This window comes from Tachyglossus aculeatus, chromosome 21, assembly GCF_015852505.1.
Source record: "Tachyglossus aculeatus isolate mTacAcu1 chromosome 21, mTacAcu1.pri, whole genome shotgun sequence".
NCBI lineage: Eukaryota > Metazoa > Chordata > Mammalia > Monotremata > Tachyglossidae > Tachyglossus > Tachyglossus aculeatus.
In genome coordinates this window covers 13,127,252-13,151,742 of record NC_052086.1, presented here as the reverse complement: position 1 = coordinate 13,151,742, position 24,491 = coordinate 13,127,252, and the positions used below count along the sequence as shown (strand labels likewise).

The 24,491-nt window shown below is 47.1% G+C and overlaps 1 protein-coding gene across 1 annotated transcript in view; it reads right to left on the bottom strand.

Moving 5' to 3' along the window:
* MAPK3 (mitogen-activated protein kinase 3) overlaps positions 1-24,491 on the bottom strand; it is a 69,005-nt gene that overhangs the window by 42,536 nt on the left and 1,978 nt on the right. Inside the window, exon 2 of the mRNA XM_038762713.1 lies at positions 24,190-24,211. Coding sequence (XP_038618641.1) covers positions 24,190-24,211 — 22 coding nt within the window. The remainder of the gene's footprint in view (positions 1-24,189; positions 24,212-24,491) is intronic.

The following is a 24,491-nucleotide window of genomic DNA, read 5'->3' as shown; positions in this document are numbered from 1 at the left end:
ATGAGGTCACTGAGGCTCAGAGAAGTTAAGTGACTTGCCTAAGGTCACAGAGCAGGCATGTGGCCCGGCGCTTAGAACAGTGCTTTGCACATAGTAAGCGCTTAATAAATGCCATTATTATTATTATTTTTATTGTTATTACCGGGGGTGAGGGGCTGGGGCAGGAGGCCTTGGCAGGAGCCCAGAGGGAAGGTAGGAAGGATGAGCTGAGACTTCATGCCGCTCTCCCCAGAGAGCAAGACTGCCTCAGTGTCGACGGGCAGCGGAAGAAAGGTGACAGGCAGATGAAATCAATCAATCAATCAATCAATCGTATTTATTGAGCGCTTACTGTGTGCAGAGCACTGTACTAAGCGTTTGGGAAGTCCAAGTTGGCAACATTAGAGACAGTCCCTACCCAACAGTGGGCTCACAGTCTAGAAGGGGGAGACAGAGAACAAAACCAAACGTATTAACAAAATAAAATAAATAGAATAGATATGTACAAGTAAAATAAATAAATAAATAGAGTAATAAAGATGTACAAACATATATACATATATACAGGTGCCGTGGGGAAGGGAAGGAGGCAAGACGGGGGGGATGGAGAGGGGGACGAGGGGGAGAGGAAGGACGGGGCTCAGTCTGGGAAGGCCTCCGGGAGGAGGTGAAAGTGTCAAAGGGGAGCCTCCAGGGGAGGGGCTCAAAGGGTCTGGGGCCAAAGATGGAATAATAATAATAATGATAATAATAGTGGCATTTGTTAAGCGCTTACTATGTGCAAAGCACTGTTCTAAGCGCTGGGGCGGATATAAGGTGATCAGGTTGTCCCACGTAGGGCTCACAGTCTTAAATCCCCATTTTACAGATGAGGGAACTGAGGCCCAGAGAAGTGAAGTGACTTGCCCCAAGGCACTGTTCTAAGCGCTGGGGCAGATATAAGGTGATCAGGTTGTCCCACGGGAGGGCTCACAGTCTTAAATCCCCATTTTACAGATGAGGGAACTGAGGCCCATAGAAGTGAAGTGACTTTCCCCAAGGCACTGTTCTGAGCGCTGGGGAGGATATAAGGTGATCAGGTTGTCCCACGGGGGGCTCACAGTCTTAAATCCCCATTTTACAGATGAGGGAACTGAGGCCCAGGGAAGTGAAGTGACTCGCCCCAAGGCACTGTTCTGGGGAGGATATAAGGTGATCAGGTTGTCCCACGGGGGGGCTCACAGTCTTAAATCCCCATTTTCCAGATGAGGGAACTGAGGCCCAGAGAAGTGAAGTGACTGGCCCCATGTCACTTGGAGGATCCAGGATTCGAACCCACGACCTCTGGCTTCCAAGCCCGGGCTCTTTCGCTGAAGAGGGGGGAAAAAACAGGCAGGGGAAGGGGAAGGTGTGAAAGAGAGTGGAAAGGGGAAGAGAGAGAAATGAGGGGGTGAAGGGGAGGCGGAGGGCAGGGGAAAAAGGGAAATTAACTTCCTCTTCCATGGCCACCACCAGAACCGCCATCCTCTGTCTGCCAATCTGCCAGGGCCTGACCACTGTTGGGTGGCATCTGCGGATGGCGGGCGGGTAGCCGTGAACGGCCACCGGCAGCTGGCCTTAATTAATTTCATACTCTGCACTGTAAGCTTGTTGTGGGCAGGGAATTTGTCTGTTTATTTTTATATTGTATCAATCGATCAATCGTATTTATTGAGCGCTTACTGTGTGCGGGAGCACTGCACTAAGCGCTTGGGGAGTCCACGTTGGCAACACATAGAGACAGTCCCTACTCAACAGTGGGCTCACAGTCTAGAATAATATTAATGTTGGGATTTGCTAAGCGCTTACTATGTGCAAAGCACTGTTCTGAGCACTGGGGAGGTTGCAAGGTGATGAGATTGTCCCACGGGGGGCTCACAGTCTTCACCCCCATTTTCCAGATGAGGGAACTGAGGCACAGAGAATAATAATAATAACAATGATGGCATTTGTTAAGTGCTTACTATGTGCAAAGCACTGTTCTAAGCACTGGGGAGGTTACAAGGTGATGAGGTTGTCCCACAGGGGGCTCACAGGCTTCATCCTCATTTTACAGATGAGGGAACTGAGGCACAGATAATAATAATAACGGTGATGGCATTTGTTAAGCGCTTACTATGTGCAAAGCACTGTTCTAAGCGCTGGGGAGGTTACAAGGTGATCAGTTGTCCCACGGGGGGCTCACAGACTTCACCCTCATTTTACAGGTGAGGGAACTGAGGCACAGAGAATAATAATAATAATAATGATGGCATTTGTTAAGCGCTTACTATGTGCAAAGCACTGTTCTAAGCGCTGGGGAGGTTACAAGGTGATCAGATTGTCCCACGGGGGGCTCATAGTCTTCACCCTCATTTTACAGGTGAGGGAACTGAGGCACAGAGAATAATAATAATAATGATGGCATTTGTTAAGCACTTACTATGTGCAAAGCACTGTTCTGAGCACTGGGGAGGTTACAGGGTGATCAGGTTGTCCCACAGGGGGATCACGGTCTTCACCCCCATTTTACAGATGAGGTAACTGAGGCACAGAGAATAATAATAATAATGATGATGATGACATTTGTTAAGCACTTACTATGTGCAAAGCACTGTTCTAAGCGCTGGGGAGGTTACAAGGTGATTAGGTTGTCCCATGGGGGGCTCACAGTCTTCACCCCCATTTTACAGATGAGGGAACTGAAGCACAGAGAAGTTAAGTGATTTGCCCAAAGTCACACAGCTGACAATTAGTGAAGCCTGGATTAGAACCCATGACCTCTGACTCCTAAGCCCGGGCTCTTTTCACTGAGCCACGCTGCTTCTCTAAGGATTATTTTATTACTAATAATTGTGGTGTTTATTAAGCGCTTACTATGTGCCAGGCACTGTACTAAGCACTGGGGTGAACACAAGCAAATTGGGTTGGACACAGTCCCTGTCCCACGTGGGGCTCACAGTCTCAATCCCCATTTTACAGAGGAGGGTACTGAGGCACGGAGAAGTGACTGGCCCAAGGCCACACAGCAGACAAGTGGCAGAGACGGGATTAATGATAATAATTTCTAGACTGTGAGCCCACTGTTGGGTAGGGACCGTCTCTATATGTTGCCAACTTGTACTTCCCAAGCGCTTAGTACAGTGCTCTGCACACAGTAAGCGCTCAATAAATACGATTGAATGAATAATAATGATAATGATGGTATTTGTTAAGCACTTACTCTGTTCTAAGCGCTGGGGGCATACAAGGTGATCAGGTTGCCCCACAGGGGGCTCACAGTCTTCATCCCCATTTTCCAGATGAGGGAACTGAGGCCCAGAGAAGTGAAGTGACTTGTCCAAAGTCACCCAGCTGACGATTGGCGGAGTTGGGATTTGAACCCATGACCTCTGACTCCAAAACCCGGGCTCTTTCCACTGAGCCACGCTGCTTTTCACCATCCCCGCCTAAAGAGAGGCGGCAGAGACGGGGCTTCAGAAACTGGGAGTCTTCAATCTACAGAGAAACGTCCGGTCCCGGATGTTATTTACTGAGCACACAGTAAGTGCTCAATAAATACGATTGATTGATTATTGATTGACCTCCGTCTCCTAAACCCGTGCTCTTTCCACTGAGCCATGCTGCTTAAGACCGAGTCCTATGCGGGACGGGGACTGTTGCCAAACCGGTTTGCTTGGATCCACCCTAGCGTTTAGTACAGTGTCTGGCGCATAATAAGCACTTAAATGCTGTAATATTTATAATTCTGTAATTCTATTTATTCTGATGGTATTGACACTTGTCTATTTGTTTTGTTGTCCGTCTCCCCCTTCTAGACTGTGAGCCCGTTGTTGGGTAGGGACTGTCTCTATCTGTTGTCGTTTTGTACTTCCCAAGCGCTTAGTACAGTGCTCTGCACACAGTAAGCGCTCAATAAATACAAATGAGTGAGGGAGGGAGGGAAATGGGTGGAACAGAGGAGGGAACCCAGTCACCAGGCCCTCCCAGGCACAGGCAGGATGCCCACCATCCTATACTGCCCTATACTGACACGCAGACTGGAAAACTCATTCATTTTCCAAGATCTAAGAAGCAGCGTGGCTCAGTGGAAAGAGCCCGGGCTTTGGAGTCAGAGGTCATGGGTTCAAATCCCGGCTCCTCCAACTGTCAGCTGGGTGACTTTGGGCAAGCCACTTCGCTTCTCTATGCCTCGGTTCCCTCATCTGTGAAAAAAGGAGATTAAGACCGCGAGCCCCCCGTGGACTCTAGTAGTGAGGGGATTTATTAAGTGCTTACCGTGCGCAGAGCACGGTGTGGCTCAGTGGAAAGAGCCCGGGCTTTGGAGTCACAGGTCATGGGTTCAAATCCCGGCTCCGCCACCTGTCAGCTGTGTGACTTCGGGAAAGTCACTTAACTTCTTCTCTGGGCCTCAGTTCCCTCATCTGTAAAATGGGGATGAAGACTGGGAGCCCCCCGGGGGACAACCTGATCACCTTGTAACCTCCACAGTGCTTAGGACAGTGCTTTGCACATAGTAAGCACTTAATAAATGCCATCAATCAGTCAATCAATCAATTGTATTTATTGAGCGCTTACTGTGCTTAGTACAGTGCTCTGCACACAGTAAGCGCTCAATAAATACGATTGATGATGATGATGTGCCATCATTATTATTATCTAACTGAAAGCAATAAATCACTTGTGTATAGATTTTCATAGGCCCCACCCTCAACCCCACAGCACTTACGTACATAACCACTATTTATTTACTTATTCATTTATTTGTTTGTTTATTTATTCATATTCACGTCTGTCCTCCCCACTAGGCTGTGACCTCATTGTGGGCAGGGAACGTGTCTGCCAACCCAGTTATGTGGTACCCTACCAAACAGCACAGTACTCTGCATACAATTTTTTTAAGGTATTTTTTAAGCGCTTAATATGTGCCAGGCACTATACTAAACCCTGGGATAGATACAAGCTAATCAGACTGGACACAGTCTCCGCTCACAGTCTTAAACTCCATTTTACAGAGGAGGGAACTGAAGAAGAGCAACTGAAGAGCCCGCTGTTGGGTAGGGACCGTCTCTATCTGCTGCCAACTTGGACTTCCCAAGCGCTTAGTCCAGTGCTCTGCACACAGTAAGCGCTCAATAAATACAATTGAATGAATGAATGAATGAATAACTCCAGCAAACAAGTGGTGGACTTGGGATTAGAACCCAGGTCCTCTGTCTCCCAAGCCCGTGCTCCGTCCACTAGACCATACTACTTCTTGAATATTGCTTAAATAAGTGCTTAATAAGTGTGATTAGTTGATTGATTCATTGACCAATTATCTGTGCATATCAGCTGGGTCCAACCCCTCCAAAGCCTGGGAAAAAAACAGGTGGTGAGTACCTAGTCATTTTATGTAATTTGACATAATTTTACCTAGTAATAAGGGTGGTATTTGTTAGGCACTTAAGTGCTTAGTCCAGTGCTCTGCACGCAGTAAGCGCTCAATAAATACAATTGAATGAATGAATGAATCCAGCAAAGAAGCGGTGGATTTGGGATTAGAACCCAGGTCCTCTGTCTCCCAAGAACGTGCTCCGTCCACTAGACCATACTGCTTCTTGAATATTGCTTAAATAAATGCTTAATAAATATGATTAGTTGATTGATTCATTGACCAATTATCTGTGCACATCAGCTGGGTCCAACCCCTCCAAAGCCTGGAAAAAAAACAGGTGGTGAGAACCTAGCCATTTTACGCAATTTGACATAATTTTACCTAGTAATAAGGGTGGTATTTGTTAGGCACTTAAGTGCTTAGTCCAGTGTTCTGCACACAGTAAGCGCTCAATAAATACGATTGAATGAATGAATCCAGCAAAGAAGCGGTGGATTTGGTATTAGAACCCAGGTCCTCTATCTCCCAAGCCCGTGCTCTGTCCACTAGACCAGACAGCTTCTTGAATATTGCTTAAATAAGTGCTTAATAAGTGTGATTAGTTGATTGATTCATTGACCAATTATCTGTGCATATCAGCTGGGTCCAACCCCTCCAAAGCCTGGGAAAAAAACAGGTGGTGAGAACTTAGCCATTTTACATAATTTGACATAATTTTACCTAGTAATAAGGGTGGTATTTGTTAGGCACTTAAGCACTTAGTACAGTGCTCTGCATGCAGTAAGCGCTCAATAAATACGATTGAATGAATGAATCCAACAAAGAAGCGGTGGATTTGGTATTAGAACCCAGGTCCTCTGTCTCCCAAGCCCGTGCTCCGTCCACTAGACCATACGGCTTCTTGAATATTGCTTAAATAAATGCTTAATAAATGCGATTAGTTGATTGATTCGTTGACCAATTATCTGTGCATATCAGCTGGGTCCAACCCCTCCAAAGCCTGGGAAAAAAACAGGTGGTGAGAACCTAGCCATTTTACGTAATTTGACATAATTTTACCTAGTAATAAGGATGGTATTTGTTAGGCACTTAAGCACTTAGTCCAGTGCTCTGCACGCAATAAGCCCTCAATAAATACAATTGAATGAATGAACGAATGACTCCAGCAAAGAAGCGGTGGATTTGGGATTAGAACCCAGGTCCTGTCTCCCAAACCCGTGCTCTGTCCACTAAACAATACTGCTTCTTCAATATTGCTTAAATAAGTGCTTAATAAATGCAATTAGTTGATTGATTCATTGACCAATTATCTGTGCATATCAGCTGGGTCCAACCCCTCCAAAGCCTGGGAAAAAAAACAGGTGGTGAGAACCTAGCCATTTTACGCAATTTGACATAATTTTACCTAGTAATAAGGGTGGTATTTGTTAGGCACTTAAGTACTTAGTACAGCGCTCTGCACACAGTAAGCGCTCAATAAATACGATTGAATGAATGAATCCAGCAAAGAAACAGTGGATTTGGGATTAGAACCCAGGTCCTCTGTCTCCCAAGCCCGTGCTCCGTCCACTAGACCATACTGCTGCTTGAATGTTGCTTAAATAAATGCTTAATAAATGCAATTAGTTGATTGATTCATTGACCAATTATCTGTGCATATCAGCTGGGTCCAACCCCTCCAAAGCCTGGGAAAAAAACAGGTGGTGAGAACCTAGCCATTTTACGTAATTTGACATAATTTTACCTAGTAATAAGGATGGTATTTGTTAGGCACTTAAGCACTTAGTCCAGTGCTCTGCACACAATAAGCGCTCAATAAATATGATTGAATAAATGAAGGAAACCAGCAAAGAAAAGGTGGATTTGGGATTAGAACCCAGGTCCTCTGTCTCCCAAGCCCGTGCTCCGTCCACTAGACCATACAGCTTCTTGAATATTGCTTAAATAAGTGCTTAATAAGTGTGATTAGTTGATTGATTCATTGACCAATTATCTGTGCATATCAGCTGGGTCCAACCCCTCCAAAGCCTGGGAAAAAAACAGGTGGTGAGAACCTAGCCATTTTACGTAATTTGACATAATTGTACCTAGTAATAAGGGTGGTATTTGTTAGGCACTTAAGCGCTTAGTACAGTGCTCTGCATGCAGTAAGCGCTCAATAAATACAATTGAATGAATCCAGCAAAGAAACGGTGGACTTGGGATTAGAACCCAGGTCCTCTGTCTCCCAAGGCCGTGCTCTGTCCACTAGACCATATTGCTTCTTCAATATTGCTTAAATAAGTGCTTAATAAATGCAAGTAGTTGATTGATTCATTGACCAATTATCTGTGCATATCAGCTGGGTCCAACCCCTCCAAAGCCTGGGAAAAAAACAGGTGGTGAGAACCTAGCCATTTTACGTAATCTGACATAATTTTACCTAGTAATAAGGGTGGTATTTGTTAGGCACTTAAGTGCTTAGTACAGTGCTCTCCACACAGTAAGCGCTCAATAAATACAATTGACTGAATGAATGAATCCAGCAAAGAAGCGGTGGATTTGGGATTAGAACCCAGGTCCTCTGTCTCCCAAGCCTGTGCTAGGTCCACTAGACCATACAGCTTCTTGAATATTGCTTAAATAAGTGCTTAATAAGTGTGATTAGTTGATTGATTCATTGACCAATTATCTGTGCATATCAGCTGGGTCCAACCCCTCCAAAGCCTGGGAAAAAAACAGGTGGTGAGAACCTAGCCATTTTACGTAATTTGACATAATTTTACCTAGTAATAAGGGTGGTATTTGTTAGGCACTTAAGCGCTTAGTACAGTGCTCTGCACGCAGTAAGCGCTCAATAAATACGATTGAATGAATGAATGTATGTACCAAGCACCATTCTAAGCACTGGGGTAGACAGAGAAGCAGCGTGGCTCAGTGGAAAGAGCCCGGGCTTGGGAGTCAGAGGTCAAGGGTTCTAATCCCGGCTCCCCAACGTGTCTGCTGTGTGACCTTGGGCAAGTCACTTCACTTCTCTGTGCCTCAGTTCCCTCATCTGGAAAATGGGGATGAAGACTGTGAGCCCCAGGTGGGATAACCTGATCACCTTGCATCCCCCCAGCACTTAGAACAGTGCTTTGTGCATAGTAAGCGCTTAACAAATGCCATCATTAGTATTATTATCATTATTATTCAAGGTTCTCAGGGTGGACACAGTCCCTGTCCTGCATGGGGCTCATGGTCTTAATCCCCATTTTACAGATGAGGTAACTGAGGCACAGAGGAGAGAAGTGACATGCCCAGGGTCACCCAGCAGACGAGTAGCAGAGCCGGGATTAGAACTCAGGTCCTTCCGGCTTCCGGGCCCGGGGTCTAGCCACTAGGCCACACATCAGTACTATATTTCTTCAGGTTTCTGCTGCTCCCAGCTGTCAGATCCACTGTTGCTGGGATCCTGAGAAGCTCTGGGGGCTATTTGGTGGACTGCAAGGTTTTAAAGACTCTAGTAGTGAGAGGATTTATTAAGCGCTTACCGTGCGCAGAGCACAGCGTGGCTCGGTGGAAAGAGCTCAGGCTTTGGAGTCACAGGTCATGGGTTCAAATCCCGGCTCCACCACTTGTCAGCTGGGTGACTTCGGGAAAGTCACTTAACTTCTTCTCTGGGCCTCAATTCCCTCATCTATAAAATGGGGATGAAGACTGGGAGCCCCCTGGGGGACAACCTGATCACCTTGTATCCCCCCAGCGCTTAGAACAGCATAGTAAGTGCTTAATAAATGCCATTTTTATTATTACTATTGTAACCTCCCTGGTGCTTAGAACAGTGCTTTGCACATAGTAACGTGGCTCAGTGGAAAGAGCACAGGCTTGGGAGTCAGAGGTCATGGGTTCGAATCCCAACTCCTCCACTTGTCAGCTGCGTGAACTTGGGCAAGGCACTCAACTTCTTTGTCCCTCAGTTACCTCGTCTGTAAAATGGGGATTCATTCATTCATGCATTCAATCGCATTTATTGAGTGCTTACTGGGTGCAGAGCACCGTACTAAGCATTTGGGAAGTACAAGTCGGCGACATAGAGAGACGGTCCCTACCCAACAACGGGTTCACACTCTAGAAGGGGGAGACAGACAACAAAACAAAACATATTATCAAAATAAAATAGAATTCATTCATTCATTCAATCGTATTTATTGAGCGCTTACTGTGTGCAGAGCACTGGACTAAGCGCTTGGGAAGTCCAAGTCGGCAACATATAGAGACAGTCCCTTGCCAACAGTGGGCAATAAATACGATTGAATGAATGACTACTTTGTATTTATTTTATTTTAATATGTTTGGTTTGGATTAAGACTGTGAGCCCCACTTGGGACAACCTGATCACCTTGTATCCCCCCAGCGCTTAGAACAGTGCGTCGCACATAGTAAGGGCTTAACAAATACCGTTATTATTATAACGGTAGACTGTGAGCCCACTGTTGGGTAGGGACTGTCTCTATATGTTGCCAACTTGTCCTTCCCAAGCGCTTAGTCCAGTGCTCTGCACACAGTAAGCGCTCAATAAATACGATTGATTGATTATTATTATAGTAAGTGCTTACTAAATGCCATCATCGTGCCTCGTTCTCGCCCGTCCCACCATCGACCCCCAGCCCACATCATCCCCCGGGCCTGGAATGCCCTCCCTCTGCCCATCCGCCAAGCTTGCTCTCTTCCTCCCTTCAAGGCCCTGCTGAAAGCTCACCTCCTCCAGGAGGTCTTCCCAGACTGAGCCCCTTCCTTCCTCTCCCCCTCGTCCCCCTTTCCATCCCCCCCATCTTACCTCCTTCCCTTCCCCACAGCACCTGTACATATGTATATATGTTTGTACGTATTTATTACTCTATTTATTTATTTATTTTACTTGTACATAGCTATTCAATTTGTTTTATTTTGTTAATATGTTTGGTTTTGTTCTCTGTCTCCCCCTTTTAGACTGCGAGCCCACTGTTGGGTAGAGACTGTCTCTATATGTTGCCAATTTGCACTTCCCAAGCGCTTAGTACAGTGCTCTGCACATAGTAAGCACTCAATAAATACGATTGATGATGATGATGATGATCATCATCATCATCATTATTATTATTACTGAACATTGGAAAAATATGGGTGGGAATTAGACCCCGTCCCTCCTGGGGCTCACCATCACAGAATACCTGCAAAGTTGAAGAAGGAAAATTTCTTTTTTGATTCTCAGAAAAGAACCTGCAAAAGCAGGCAGCAAAATGGAGGGGACCATTCGCGATTAAGAAATCAGTGCCCCTGCCACCGGGAGGGGCAACTTGTACTTCCCAAGCGCTTAGTACAGTGCTCTGCACACAGTAAGCGCTCAATAAATACGATTGATTGATTATTATTATAGTAAGCGCTTACTAAATGCCATCATCATCATTATTATTATTACTAAACACTGGAAAAGAGTATATGGGTGGGAATTTGACTCCGTCCCTCCTGGGGCTCACCATCACAGAATACCTGCAAAGTTGAAGGAGGAAAATTTCTTTTTTGATTCTCAGAAAAGAACCTGCAAAAGCAGGCTGCAAAAGCCCACTGTTGGGTAGGGACTGTATATGTTGCCAATTTGTACTTCCCAAGCGCTTAGTACAGTGCTCTGCACACAGTAAGCGCTCAATAAATACGATTGATGATGATGATTTGCGATTAGGAAACCAGTGCCCCCGTCACCAGGAGGGGCAACTTGTACTTCCCAAGCACTTAGTCCAGTGCTCTGCATTCATTCATTCATTCAATCGTATTTATTGAGCGCTTACTGTGTGCAGAGCACTGTACTAAGCTCTTGGGAAGTACAAGTCGGCAACATCTAGAGACGGTCCCTACCCAACAGCGGGGTCACAGACTAGAAGGGGGAGACAGAAAACATATTAACAAAATAAAATAAATAGAATAAATATGTAAAAGTAAAATAGAGTAATAAATATGTACAAACATATATACATATATATATTTGTTAAGTGCTTACTATGTGCCAAGCACTGTTCTAAACACTGAGGTAGATACAAGGTAATCAAGTTGGACAAAGTCCTTGTCCCATGTGGGGCTCACAGTCTCTGCACACAGTAAGCGCTCAATAAATACGATTGATTGATTGATTGATTGAATGATTGGTCCAATTTGAGCCCGGCCCAGTAAGGGGGCCCAAGATCCGGCCTGATGGCCACCCTCCCGTTGGCCGGGCCGACTGAGTGAGGAGGAGAAGGAAGAAGAGAAGGAAGAGGGGCATGGCGAAGGAGGTGGAGGAAGAGAAGAGAGCCCACCACCAGAACCCAGCCCTCACGCGTGTGGGCCCGGCGATATTGTTCTGTTACCGATCTGGAGGAAAAAGAAAAAAGAAATAAATTCATAACACTGGTGTAAACGATTACGTGTGTGTCTGTGTGCTTGTAGCGTGTACTTTGCAAGCTACGGAGCAGCATGAATGTCTAGTTGCGGGATGAGAGGGGTTGGTGGGGGGTCTTCATCTGCCTTCCGCCCACTTTTCCTTTCCCGACAGGCTCCGAGAGCCTCTGCGGCCTTGAACAACCGTTCGGAGCCAGATTCGATCCGGAAGAGCCCAACTGGGGGCCAGACTAGTTTGGCTCTGCAAGCGGGTCTCTTTGACATTTATTTTCAATTCGTTGGAAAGTCAGTCCCTCTGTAGTATTCACTGAACGCCTACTGTGGGCACAGCACTGGACCAAACGCTTGGGAGAGTACAGTAGAGTTATACATTCATTCATTCAATCGTATTTACTGAGCGCTTACTGTGTGCAGAGCACTGGACTAAGCGCTTGGGAAGTCCAAGTTGGCAACAGATAGAGATGGTCCCTATTCATTCATTCATTCATTCAATCGTATTGATTGAGCGCTTACTGTGTGCAGAGCACTGGACTAAGCGCTTGGGAAGTCCAAGTTGGCAACAGATAGAGACAGTCCCTATTCATTCATTCATTCAATCGTATTTATTGAGCGCTTACTGTGTGCAGAGCACTGGACTAAGCGCTTGGGAAGTCTAAGTTGGCAACAGATAGAGACAGTCCCTATTCATTCATTCATTCATTCAATCGTATTGATTGAGCGCTTATTGTGTGCAGAGCACTGGACTAAACGCTTGGGAAGTCCAAGTTGGCACCAGATAGAGATGGTCCCTATTCATTCATTCATTCATTCATTCAATCGTATTGATTGAGCGCTTACTGTGTGCAGAGCACTGGACTAAGCGCTTGGGAAGTCCAAGTTGGCAACAGATAGAGACAGTCCCTATTCATTCATTCATTCATTCAATCGTATTGATTGAGCGCTTATTGTGTGCAGAGCACTGGACTAAACGCTTGGGAAGTCCAAGTTGGCAACAGATAGAGACGGTCCCTATTCATTCATTCATTCATTCATTCAATCGTATTGATTGAGCGCTTACTGTGTGCAGAGCACTGGACTAAGCGCTTGGGAAGTCCAAGTTGGCAACAGATAGAGACAGTCCCTATTCATTCATTCATTCATTCAATCGTATTGATTGAGCGCTTATTGTGTGCAGAGCACTGGACTAAACGCTTGGGAAGTCCAAGTTGGCAACAGATAGAGACGGTCCCTATTCATTCATTCATTCATTCATTCAATCGTATTGATTGAGCGCTTACTGTGTGCAGAGCACTGGACTAAGCGCTTGGGAAGTCCAAGTTGGCAACAGATAGAGACAGTCCCTATTCATTCATTCATTCATTCAATCGTATTGATTGAGCGCTTATTGTGTGCAGAGCACTGGACTAAACGCTTGGGAAGTCCAAGTTGGCAACAGATAGAGACGGTCCCTATTCATTCATTCATTCAATCGTATTGATTGAGCGCTTACTGTGTGCAGAGACCTGGACTAAGTGCTTGGGAAGTACAAGTTGGCAACAGATAGAGACGGTCCCTATTCATTCATTCATTCATTCAATCGTATTGATTGAGCGCTTACTGTGTGCAGGCACTGGACTAAGCGCTTGGGAATTACAAGTTGGCAACAGATAGAGACAGTCCCTATTCATTCATTCATTCAATCGTATTTATTGAGTGCTTACTGTGTGCAGAGCACTGGACTAAGCGCTTGGGAAGTCCAAGTTGGCAACAGATAGAGACGGTCCCTATTCATTCATTCATTCATTCAATCGTATTGATTGAGCGTTTACTGTGTGCAGAGCCCTGGACTGAGCGCTTGGGAAGTCCAAGTTGGCAACAGATAGAGATGGTCCCTATTCATTCATTCATTCAATCGTATTTATTGAGCGCTTACTGTGTGCAGAACACTGGACTAAGCGCTTGGGAAGTCCAAGTTGGCAACAGATAGAGACGGTCCCTATTCATTCATTCATTCAATCGTATTGATTGAACGCTTACTGTGTGCAGAGCACTGGACTAAGCGCTTGGGAAGTCCAAGTTGGCAACATCTAGAGACGGTCCCTACCCAACAGCAGGCTCAAAGGCTAGGAGGGGGAAACAGACAACAAAACATATTAACAAAATAAAATAAATAGAATAAATATGGACAAGTAAAATAAATAGAGTAATAAATATGTACAAACACATATACATGTCAGCTGTGTGACTTTGGGCAAGTTACCTCACCTCTCCGGGCCTCAGTGATCTCATCTGCCAAATGGGGATGAAGACTGTGAGCCCCATATGGGACAACCTAATCACCCTGCATCTTCTCCAGTGCCTAGAAGTCCAAGTTGGCAACAGATAGAGACGGTCCCTATTCATTCATCCATTCATTCATTCAATCGTATTTATTGAGCGCTTACTGTGTGCAGAGCACTGGACTAAGCGCTTGGGAAGTCCAAGTTGGCAACAGATAGAGATGGTCCCCATTCATTCATTCATTCAGTCGCATTTATTGAGCGCTTACTGTGTGAAGAGCGCCATACTAAGCGCTTGGGAGAGTACAGTACAACAATAAATGGTCAATAGCGTTGTCTGTGAAGCACTTAATAATAATAATAATAATGATAGCATTTATTAAACGCTTACTATATGCAAAGCACCGTTCTAAGCGCTGGGGAGGTTACAAGGTGATCAGGTTGTCCCACTGGGGGTTCACAGTCCTTATCCCCATTTTACAGATGAGGTAACTGAGGCACAGAGAAGTGAAGTGACTTGCCCAAAGTCACACAGCTGACAATGGGCAGAGCCGGGATTTGAACCCTTGACCTCTGACTCCAAAGCCCGGGCTCTTTCCACTGGGCCACGCTGCTTCTCACTTACGATGTGCCAAGCACTGTGCTAAATCCTGGGGTGGATATAAGCTTATCAGGTTCTACACGCCACGCCCGCATTCTAAATAGGAGGGAGAACAGGTACTGAATCCCCATTTCACAGATGAGGGAACTGAGGTGCAGAGAAGCGGCTTGCCCGAGGACACACAGCCGGGAAGTGATGGGGCCGGGATTAGAACCCAGATCCTCCGACTCTCAGGCCCTTGCTCTTTCCATTAAGCCACACTGCTTCCCTGCTTACCATCTAGTCCAGGAGAGAGATAACAATCAATAATCAATGGCATTTAATGAGCATTTTCTGTATGAGAGGGACCAATAGAATTGATGGATACAATAATAATAATTCAGGTGTATTTGTTAAGCGCTTACTACGTGCCAAGCACTGTTCTAAGCACTGGTGTAGATGCAAGGTAATCAGGTTGTCCCACGTGGGGCTCACGGCCTTCACCCCCATTTGACAGATGAGGTAACTGAGGCCCAGAGAAGTTAAATGGCTTGCCCAAGGTCACGCAGCTGACAAGTGGCGGAGGCAGGATTAGAACCCATGACCTCTGACTCCCAAGCCCGGGCTCTTTCCATTAAGCCACGCTGCTTCTCGAATAGGAAGCGCATAGTAAGCGCTTAACAAATGCCATCATTATCATTATTACATAAATACTAGCATTATTCTTCTTCACCCCAGCGCTTAGGACAGTGCCTGGAACATAGTAAGTGCTTAGAAAATACTACTGTCTCCCCCTTCTAGACTGGGAGCCCGTTGTTGGGTAGGGACCGTCTCTATATGTTGCCGACTTGGACTTCCCAAGCGCTTAGCACAGTGCTCTGCACACCGTAAGCGCTCAATAACAGTGCATAGAGAAGCAGCATGGCTCAGTGGAAAGAGCCCGGGCTTTGGAGTCAGAGGTCATGGGTTCAAATCCCTGCTCTGCCAATTGTCAGCTGGGTGACTTTGGGCAAGTCACTTCACTTCTCTAGGCCTCAGTGACCTCACCTGTCAAATGGGGATGAAGACTGTGAGCCCCACATGGGACAACCTGATCGCCTTGTATCCCCCCAGCGCTTAGAACAGTGCTTTGTACATAGTAAGCGCTTAACAAATACCATCATTATGAGAAGCAGCGTGGCTCAGTGGAAAGTGCCCGGGCTTTGGAGTCAGAGGTCATGGGTTCAAATCCCGGCTCCGCCACTTATCAGCTGTGTGACTTTGGGCAAGTCACTTAACTTCTCTGCACACAGTAAGTGCTCAATAAATACGATTGATTGATTGATTCTCTGTGCCTCAGTTCCCTCATCTGTAAAATGGGGATTAAGACGGTGAGCCCCCCATGGGACAACCTGATCACCTTGTAACCTCCCCAGCGCTTAGAACAGTGCTTTGCACATAGTAAGCGCTTAATAAATGCCATTATTATTATTATTATTATTATAAATACGATGGAATGAATGAATGAATGAATGAAAAATCTAGTACAGGAGTCCGTCCCTATGGAGCTAGTGGAGACCTCTTGTGGGCGTGGTGGGTATTACCTGGGCAGAGGCCTCTAATAATAAAATAATAATAATAATAATAATAATAATAATAATAATGGCATTTGTTAAGCGCTTACTATGTGCAAAGCACTGTTCTAAGCGCTGGGGAGGCTACAAGGTGATTAAGTTGTCCCACGCGGGGGCTCACAGTCAATCCCCCTTTTACAGATGAGGGAACTGAGGCCCAGAGAAATTATTCATTCATTCATTCAATCGTATTTATTGAGCGCTAACTGTGTGCAGAGCACTGCTCTAAGCGCTTGGGAAGTACAAGTTGGCAACATATAGTGACTTGCCCAAAGTCACACAGCTGACAATTGGCGGAGCCGGGATTTGAACCCATGACCACTGACTCCAAAGCCCGGGCTCTTTCCACTGAGCCGTGCTGCTTCTCTTCCTGCCAGGCTTCCCATAATACTGATGGCATTTGTTAAGCACTTAATATGTGCCAAGCATTCATTCATTCATTCAATCGAATTTATTGAGCGCATACTGTGTGCAGAGCACTGTACTAAGCGCTTGGGAAGTCCAAGTTGGCAACATATAGAGATGGTCCCTACCCAACAGTGGGCTCACAGTCTAGAAGAAGCACTGTTCTAAGCGCTGGGAAGGATACAAGGTGATCGGGTTGTCCCCCGTGGGGCTCCCAGTCTTCATCCCCATTTGACAGATGAGGGAACTGAGGCCCAGAGAAGTGAAGGGACTCGCCCAAAGTCACCCAGCTGGCAAGTGGCGGAGTCGGGATTTGAACCCGTGACCTCTGACTCCCAAGCCCGGGCTGCTTCTTCCACATAGACAGTGCAGGTGGCCCCCGAGCTCCGGACTGGGCCGGGAGGGAGCCCACTGTTGGGTAGGGACTGTCTCTAAAAGTTGTCAACTTGTACTTCCCAAGCGCTTAGTACAGTGCTCTGCTCACAGTAAGCGCTCAATAAATACGATTGATGATGATGAAGTGGGGACTACCACGGTATGGCGTAGAAGCAGCCTGATGCAGCGGATCGACCACTGCACTGGGAATCAGAAGGTTGTGGGTTCTAATTCTGGTTCCACCGCTTGTCTGCTGTGTGACCTTGGGCAAGTCACTTCACCGGGCCTCGTTTCCCTCATCTGTAAAATGGGGGTCGAGACTGCGAGCCCCACGTGGAACAGGGACTCTGCCCACCCCGGTTTTCATGTGTCCACCCCAGCGCTTAGTACAGTGCCTGCCACACAGTACGCACTTCACAGATACCATAATTATTATTTTATTATGGATGCAGGCTTGAAGAGCAAATTCCCCCCTGCTTGAGCTGTGAAGCGGCGTGGCTCAGTGGAAAGAGCACGGCCTTGGGAGCCAGAGGTCAGGGGTTCTAATCCCAGCTCTGCTGTTTGTCAGCTGTGTGACCTTGGGAGAGTCACTTCTCTGTGCCTCAGTTTCCTCATCTGAAAAAGAAGATTAAGACCGTGAGCCCAACGTGGGACAACCTGATCACCTTGTACCCTCCCCAGTGCTTAGAAAAGTGGGCGTCGTTGGGCGAGGGGAGGGCTGCTCAGCGGCCCTGTTGGGGCAGGGATATATGTATATATGTTTGTACGTGTTTATTACTCTATTTATTTATTTTATTTGTACATATTCTATTTATTTTATTTGGTTAATATGTTTTGTTTTGTTCTCTGTCTCCCCCTCCTAGACTGTGAGCCCACTGTTGGGTAGGGACCGTCTCTATATGTTGCCAACTTGGACTTCCCAAGCGCTTAGTCCAGTGCTCTGCACATAGTAAGTGCTCAATAAATATGATTGAATGAATGAATGCTTTGCACACGGTAAGCACTTAACAAATACCATCATTATTATTATTATTATTATATGAGAGTTGGCAATGGGCGAGCAAAAACGACTCTGGAATCTCCTTCCCACTGTGTGGATCGATCAGTCGGTCAGTGGTATTTATTGCGGTTCACTGGGTGCGAGGCACTGTACTAAACGTTTGGGGAAGCACAATGCAACAGAGTTGGTAGATGCAAATCCCGCCCACAGCGAGCTTAGACATTACGGCCCGCTGTTGGGTAGGGACCGTCTCTATATGTCGCCAACTGTACTTCCCAAGCGCTTAGTCCAGTGCTCTGCACACGGTAAGCGCTCAATAAATACGATTGAATGAATGAATGAATTACGGGAGAGGTCTCCCGCCTGTCTGAGCTGCTTCTCACGGTGAACGCCAAGCTCAGCATGGGTTGTTGGGGGAAGCAGTGGGATGAGACAGGTACAGATATGGGCAGTTGATTGAAATCAACAGTCATGGTCTCTTCTCTAAGTGGTTTTCTGAGGTAAGTATTTCAGTATCGGTCCCTTCAAGGCCCTACTGAGAGCTCACCTCCTCCAGGAGGCCTTCCCAGACTGAGCCCCTTCCTTCCTCTCCCTCTCGTCCCCCTCTCCATCCCCCCATCTTACCTCCTTCCCTTCCCCACAGCACCTGTATATATGTATATATGTTTGTACAGATTTATTACTCTATTTATTTTACTTGTACATATCTATTCTATTTATTTTATTTTGTTACTATGTTTGGTTTTGTCTCCCCCTTTTAGACTGTGAGCCCACTGTTGGGTAGGGACTGTCTCTATATGTTGCCAACTTGTACTTCCCAAGCGCTTAGTACAGTGCTCTGCACACAGTAAGCGCTCAATAAATACAATTGATGATGATGATGATGATGATACCACTCTCCGGAAGACAAGGAACGATGAACTTGTGAAGGGATTGGGGCAATATAATAATACACAGAAAGGATGAATTAAGGCCCAAGAAATAGCGTGGCCTAATAGAAAGACCACCGGCCTGGGAGTCCGGAGATCTGGGTCCTAATCCCAGTTAATCCTAATCCCTTACGTGCTGTGGGCGTTCCAAATCTTACCCCATCTTTGAATATTTCATTTATACTCATGCCAATCGTTCCTCACTCCCCTGAGATGAGGGTAACAGTGAACTTTAAACACTTACTATCAATGCCTGTATATATGTAGATATGTTTGTACGTATTTATTACTCTATTTATTTATGTATTTTACTGGTACATATTTATTCCACCTATTTTATTTTGTTTATATGTTTTGTTTTGTTCTCTGTCTCCCACTTCTAGACTGTGAGCCCACTGTTGGGTAGGGACCATCTCTAGATGTTGCCCACTTGGACTTCCCAAGCGCTTAGTCCAGTGCTCTGCACACAGGAAGCGCTCAATAAATACGATTGAATAAATGAATGAGGGAGAGGGCTTTGGAACAAACATTTATTATCTTCTCTAGAGTCAAATTAAGGTTCGTCCTTCTCATCCTTCAGAACGCCTCAAAATTCACACACTCAGAGGAAACCTTGGGGAAACGGTGGAAAGAGCCCGGATTTTGGAGTCAGAGGTCATGGGTTCAAATCCTGGCTCCGCCACTTGTCAGCTGGGTGACTTTGGGCGAGTCACTTCACTTCTCTGGGCCTCAGTTCCCTCCTCTGGAAAATGGGGATGAAGACTGTGAGCCCCCCGTGGGACAACCTGATCACCTTGTAAACTCCCCAGCGCTTAGAACAGTGCTTTGCACATAGTAAGCGCTTAATAAATGCCATCATTAAACCTGTTGATGCCCCAAGAGGCAATAGGAATGGATTCAGTACCGACGGACTGACCAATCTGTAGTATTTATTGAGCGCTTTAACTCTGTGTAGAGCACGGCATTAAACGCGTGGGAGAATAAGGGCTTTAAGGCCCACAGGAGGCCATCCTGTCCCTCCTTCTGCCTTAAGGCCGAGCTGGGGACAGTCCTGGAGACTTTCTAGTTGAAACTATCGCCACGTTGCCACCTTTGCCCTCCAGAGAGCCCCTCTGCAATCAATCAATCAATCAATCAATCGTATTTATTGAGCGCTTACTGTGTGCAGATCACTGTACTAAGCGCTTGGGAAGTACGAGTTGGCAACATATAGAGGCCTGCTCCTCTCCGTATCCATCCTATCCATCTGCCTGGCTCTCTGTCCGAGGTTAGGACAAATTCATAGATGACCAATCGGTCAGCCCACGCTGGATTGGTGGTGGGAAAAGTTAGAGTTATTAGACGGCACGGCCCTAGTGCCCTAGTGAAAGGAGAGCCCGGAGGGTGGAGGGGGTGGGGAGCGAGGACGTCCATCGCTTGATTCTACCAAATATCCTGTTGTCAGTTTCAGAGCCAGAATACTGGGCTAGATGGGCCCCTGGTGAGCATCCTGCTTTTTAAGTTCCAGGGTGCGCAGAGGCTCAGAGGTATACCCTTCCCTCCCTCCCAGAGGGCAAAATGATTTAGGGAAATGAGAGAAGAAACACAGGCACATCAGCCCACGCAGGAGTGAAGTTACTTGAAATCTAGATAGGCCAGAGCAGTTACGTAAACCCACACTTGTGTATGTAGTCCCCTTTCCTTCTTTCTCCTAGTTGTAATTTACTCTAATGTTCTTCTCCCTGACTAGACTGTAAACTTCTTGAGGGCAGGGATCATATCTACTAATTCTATTGTATCCCCCCCCCCCCCCCCCCGCAAGTACTTAATACAGTGCACACTGTGGACCACCCCCTTCTCCTCAATATGCTATCCAACCTTGGCTTCACAGACTCCGTTCTCTCCTGGTTCTCCTCATTTCTCTGGCTGTTCATTCTCAGCTCCCTTCGCTGGCTCCTCCTCTCCCTCCCATCCCCTTACTTTAAGGGTTCCTCAAGGGTCACTTCTTGGTCCCCTTCTGTTCTCCATCTATACTCCCTCCCTCAGTGAGCTCATTCACTCCCACGGCTTCAACTATCATCACTATGCTGATGACACCCAAATCTACATCTCCGCCCCTGCTCTCTCTCCCTCCCCTCCAGGCTCTATCTCCTCCTGCCTTCGGGTCATCTCCATCTGGATGTCTGCCCGCCATCTAAAACTCAGCATGTCCAAAACTGAACTCCTTATCTTCCCTCCCAAACCCTGTCCTCTCCCTGACTTTCCCATCATTGTAGACAGCACTACCACAGCTCCTGTCTCACAAGTCCGCAATCTTGGTGTCATCCTCGACTCCGCTCTCTCGTTCACCCCACACATCCGATCCATCACCAAAACCTGCCAGTCTCACCTCCGCAACATCGCCAAGATCTGCCCTTTCCTCTCCATCCAAACCGCTACCTCGCTGGTTCAATCTCTCCTCCTATCCCGACTGGATTACTGCATCAGCCTCCTCTCTGATCTCCCATCCTCCTGTCTCTCCCCGCTTCAGTCTATACTTCACGCTGCTGCCCAGATCATCTTTGTGCAGAAACGCTTTGGGCACATTACTCCCCTCCTCAAAAATCTCCAGTGGCTACCAATCAACCTACGCATCAGGCAAAAACTCCTCCCCCTGGGCTTCCAGGCTGTCCATCCATCCCCTGGCCCCCTCCTCCCTCACCTCCCTTGTGTCCTTCTCCAGCCCAGCCCACACCCTCAGCTCCTCTGCCGCCGCTCACCTCCTCACTGGGCCTCGTTGTCGCCCGTCCCGCCGTCGACCCCCGGCCCACGTCCTCCCCCGGGCCCGGAATGCCCTCCCTCCACATATCCGCCAAACTACCTCTCTTCCTCCCTTCCAAGCCCTACTGAGAGCTCCCCTCCTCCAGGAGGCCTTCCCAGACTGAGCCCCCTTTTTCCTCTCCTCCCCTCCCCTTCGCCCCCTCCCTCCATCTGCCCTACCCCCTTTCCCCCCTCCCCACAGCACTTGTATATATTTGTACATATTTATTACTTTATTTTACATGTACATATTTACTACTCTATTTTATTAATGATGCACATATAGCTATAATTCTATTTATTCTGACGGTTTTGACACCTGTCTACTTGTTAGTTTTGTTGTCTGTCTCCCCCTTCTAGCCCGTGAGCCCGTTGTTGCGTAGGGACCGTCTCTATATGTTGCCGACTTGGACTTCCCAAGCGCTTAGTCCAGTGCTCTGCACACAGGAAGCGCTCAATAAATACGATTGAATGACTGAATGAATAGATGTTCAGTCAGTAAATCAATGGTATGTATTTATTGAGCATGTAGAGAGGGCTGTCTAAGAGATAGGGAGAGTGCAATACAGTAGGTAGACAAGATCTCCACTCTCAGAGTGCTTACAATCTAGTGGGGGAGACATTTTTATTATTATTATATTTATTAAACACTTATTTGGTGCAAAGCATTGTACTAAGGGGTAGATACAAGATCATCAGGTTGGACACAGTCCCTGTCCCAAGTGGGGCTCACAGTCTAAATAGAAGGGATTAGGATGAGGGTACTGAGGCACAGAGAAGTGAAGTGACTTGCCCAAGGTCACACAGCAGACAAGGGGTGGAGCCGGGATTAGAACCCATGACCTCCGACTCCCAAGCCCGGGCTCTTCCTACTAATAATAATGATGGTATTTGTTAAGCGCTTACTATGTGCAAAGCACTGTTCTAAGCGCTGGGGAGGTTATAAGGTGATCAGGTTGTCCCACAGGGGGCTCACAGTTTTAATCCCCATTTTCCAGATGAGGGAACTGAGGCCCAGAGAAGTGAAGTGACTTGCCCAAAGTCACACGGCTGACAGTTGGCGGAGCCAGGATTTGAACCCATGACCTCTGAATCCAAAGCCCGGGCTCTTGCCACTGAGCCACGCTGCTTCTCTAAGCCATGCCGCATCCCATTACAGAGAGTGGGGAGCAACTCTTTCAGTCATTCAAGCATATTTATTAAGCGCTTACTGTGTACAGACCACTGTACTAAGCGCTTGGGAAAGTCAGGGAAGCAGCATGGCTCAGTGGAAAGAGCCCGGGCTTTGGAGTCAGAGGTCGTGGGTTCAAATCCTGGCTCCGCCAATTGCCAGCTGTGTGACTTTGGGCAAGTCACTTCACTTCTCTGGGCCTCAGTTACCTCATCTGTAAAATGGGGATTAAGACTGTGAGCCCCCCCGTGGGACAACCTGATCACTATGTAACCTCCCCAGCGTTTAGAACAGTGCTTTGCACATAGTAAGCGCTTAATAAATGCTATCATTATTATTAGTAGTACAACAATGAAGAGTGACAAACCCTGCCGGGATACGTCCATAAGTGCTGTGGGGGTGGGAGAGTAATAATAATAATAATAATAATAATGATGATGATGATGGCATTTGATAAGTGCTTACTATGTGCAAAGCACTGTTCTAAGCGCTGGGGGGGGATACAAGGTGATCAGGTTGTCCCACAGGGGGCTCACAATCTTAATCCCCATTTTCCAGATGAGGGAACTGAGGCCCAGAGAAGTGAAGTGACTTGCCCAAGGTCACACAGCCGACACGTGGCGGAGCCAGGATTCGAACCCACGACCTCTGACTTCAAAGCCCGGGCTCTTTCCACTGAGCCACGGGGTAGCAATATGCTTGGGCGCGGGGGGCCTGGTTAAGTGCACAGGCCATGCTGTTGGAGAAGAAATAAGATTGATTGACGACTGATTGATCGATTGCAGTTTTTACGCCGATCAATGGGAATCCCTTTTAGATTGTGAGCCTCCTGAGGGCCCGGAAACTGAGTGACCCCTGAGTTTCGACCAGTGCCTGACACGATGTAAGCCCTATTTCCTAATTATTACCATCGTAAGGGGAAAAGGAGGTAAAGGAATCTGAATGGGGTAAGGGTAAGGCTTAGTAGAAAGACCCCGGGCTTTGGAGTCTGAGGTCATGGGTTCAAATCCCGACTCTGCCAGTTCAATCAATCAATCAACCGTATTTATTGAGCGCTTACTGTGTGCAGAGCACTGTACTAAGGGCTTGAGAAGTCCAAGTTGGCAACACATAGAGAGAGCCCCTACCCAACAGTGGGCTCACAGTTGTCAGCTGGGTGACTTGGGGCAAGTCACTTCACTTCTCTGTGCCTCAGTTCCCCCATCTGGAAAATGGGGGTGAAGACTGGGAGCCCCCCGGGGGACAACCTGATCACCTTGTAACCCCACCAGCGCTTAGAATCGTGCTTTGCACATAGCTTAACAAATGCCATCACTATTATTATTATTAAGGGAGAAGGAAGCAGGGGGACGGACCGTTGTTCGTACTCGGAATAAGCTGCGAATTCACCGAAAAAAATTCAAGCAAATCAGCAACCCAGACATTTTGAAACGGGGCTGAGGCTCCCGGATGGCGGAGTGGGGAGGGGACGGGGAAGATGGGAGGGAAAAGAGGGGGCTGCCGGCCCCCCATCTTTCCCTCGGTTGACCACTACTATCAGGAGCAGGTCCTGGGGGGCCGGGGGTCTCCTCTGAGGCCTGGTGGGCAGCTGTCCGGCCTGGGGGCAGGGGGAGGACCAGAGGGGGAGGATCAGAGGAGGAGGAGGAGGAGGAGGAAG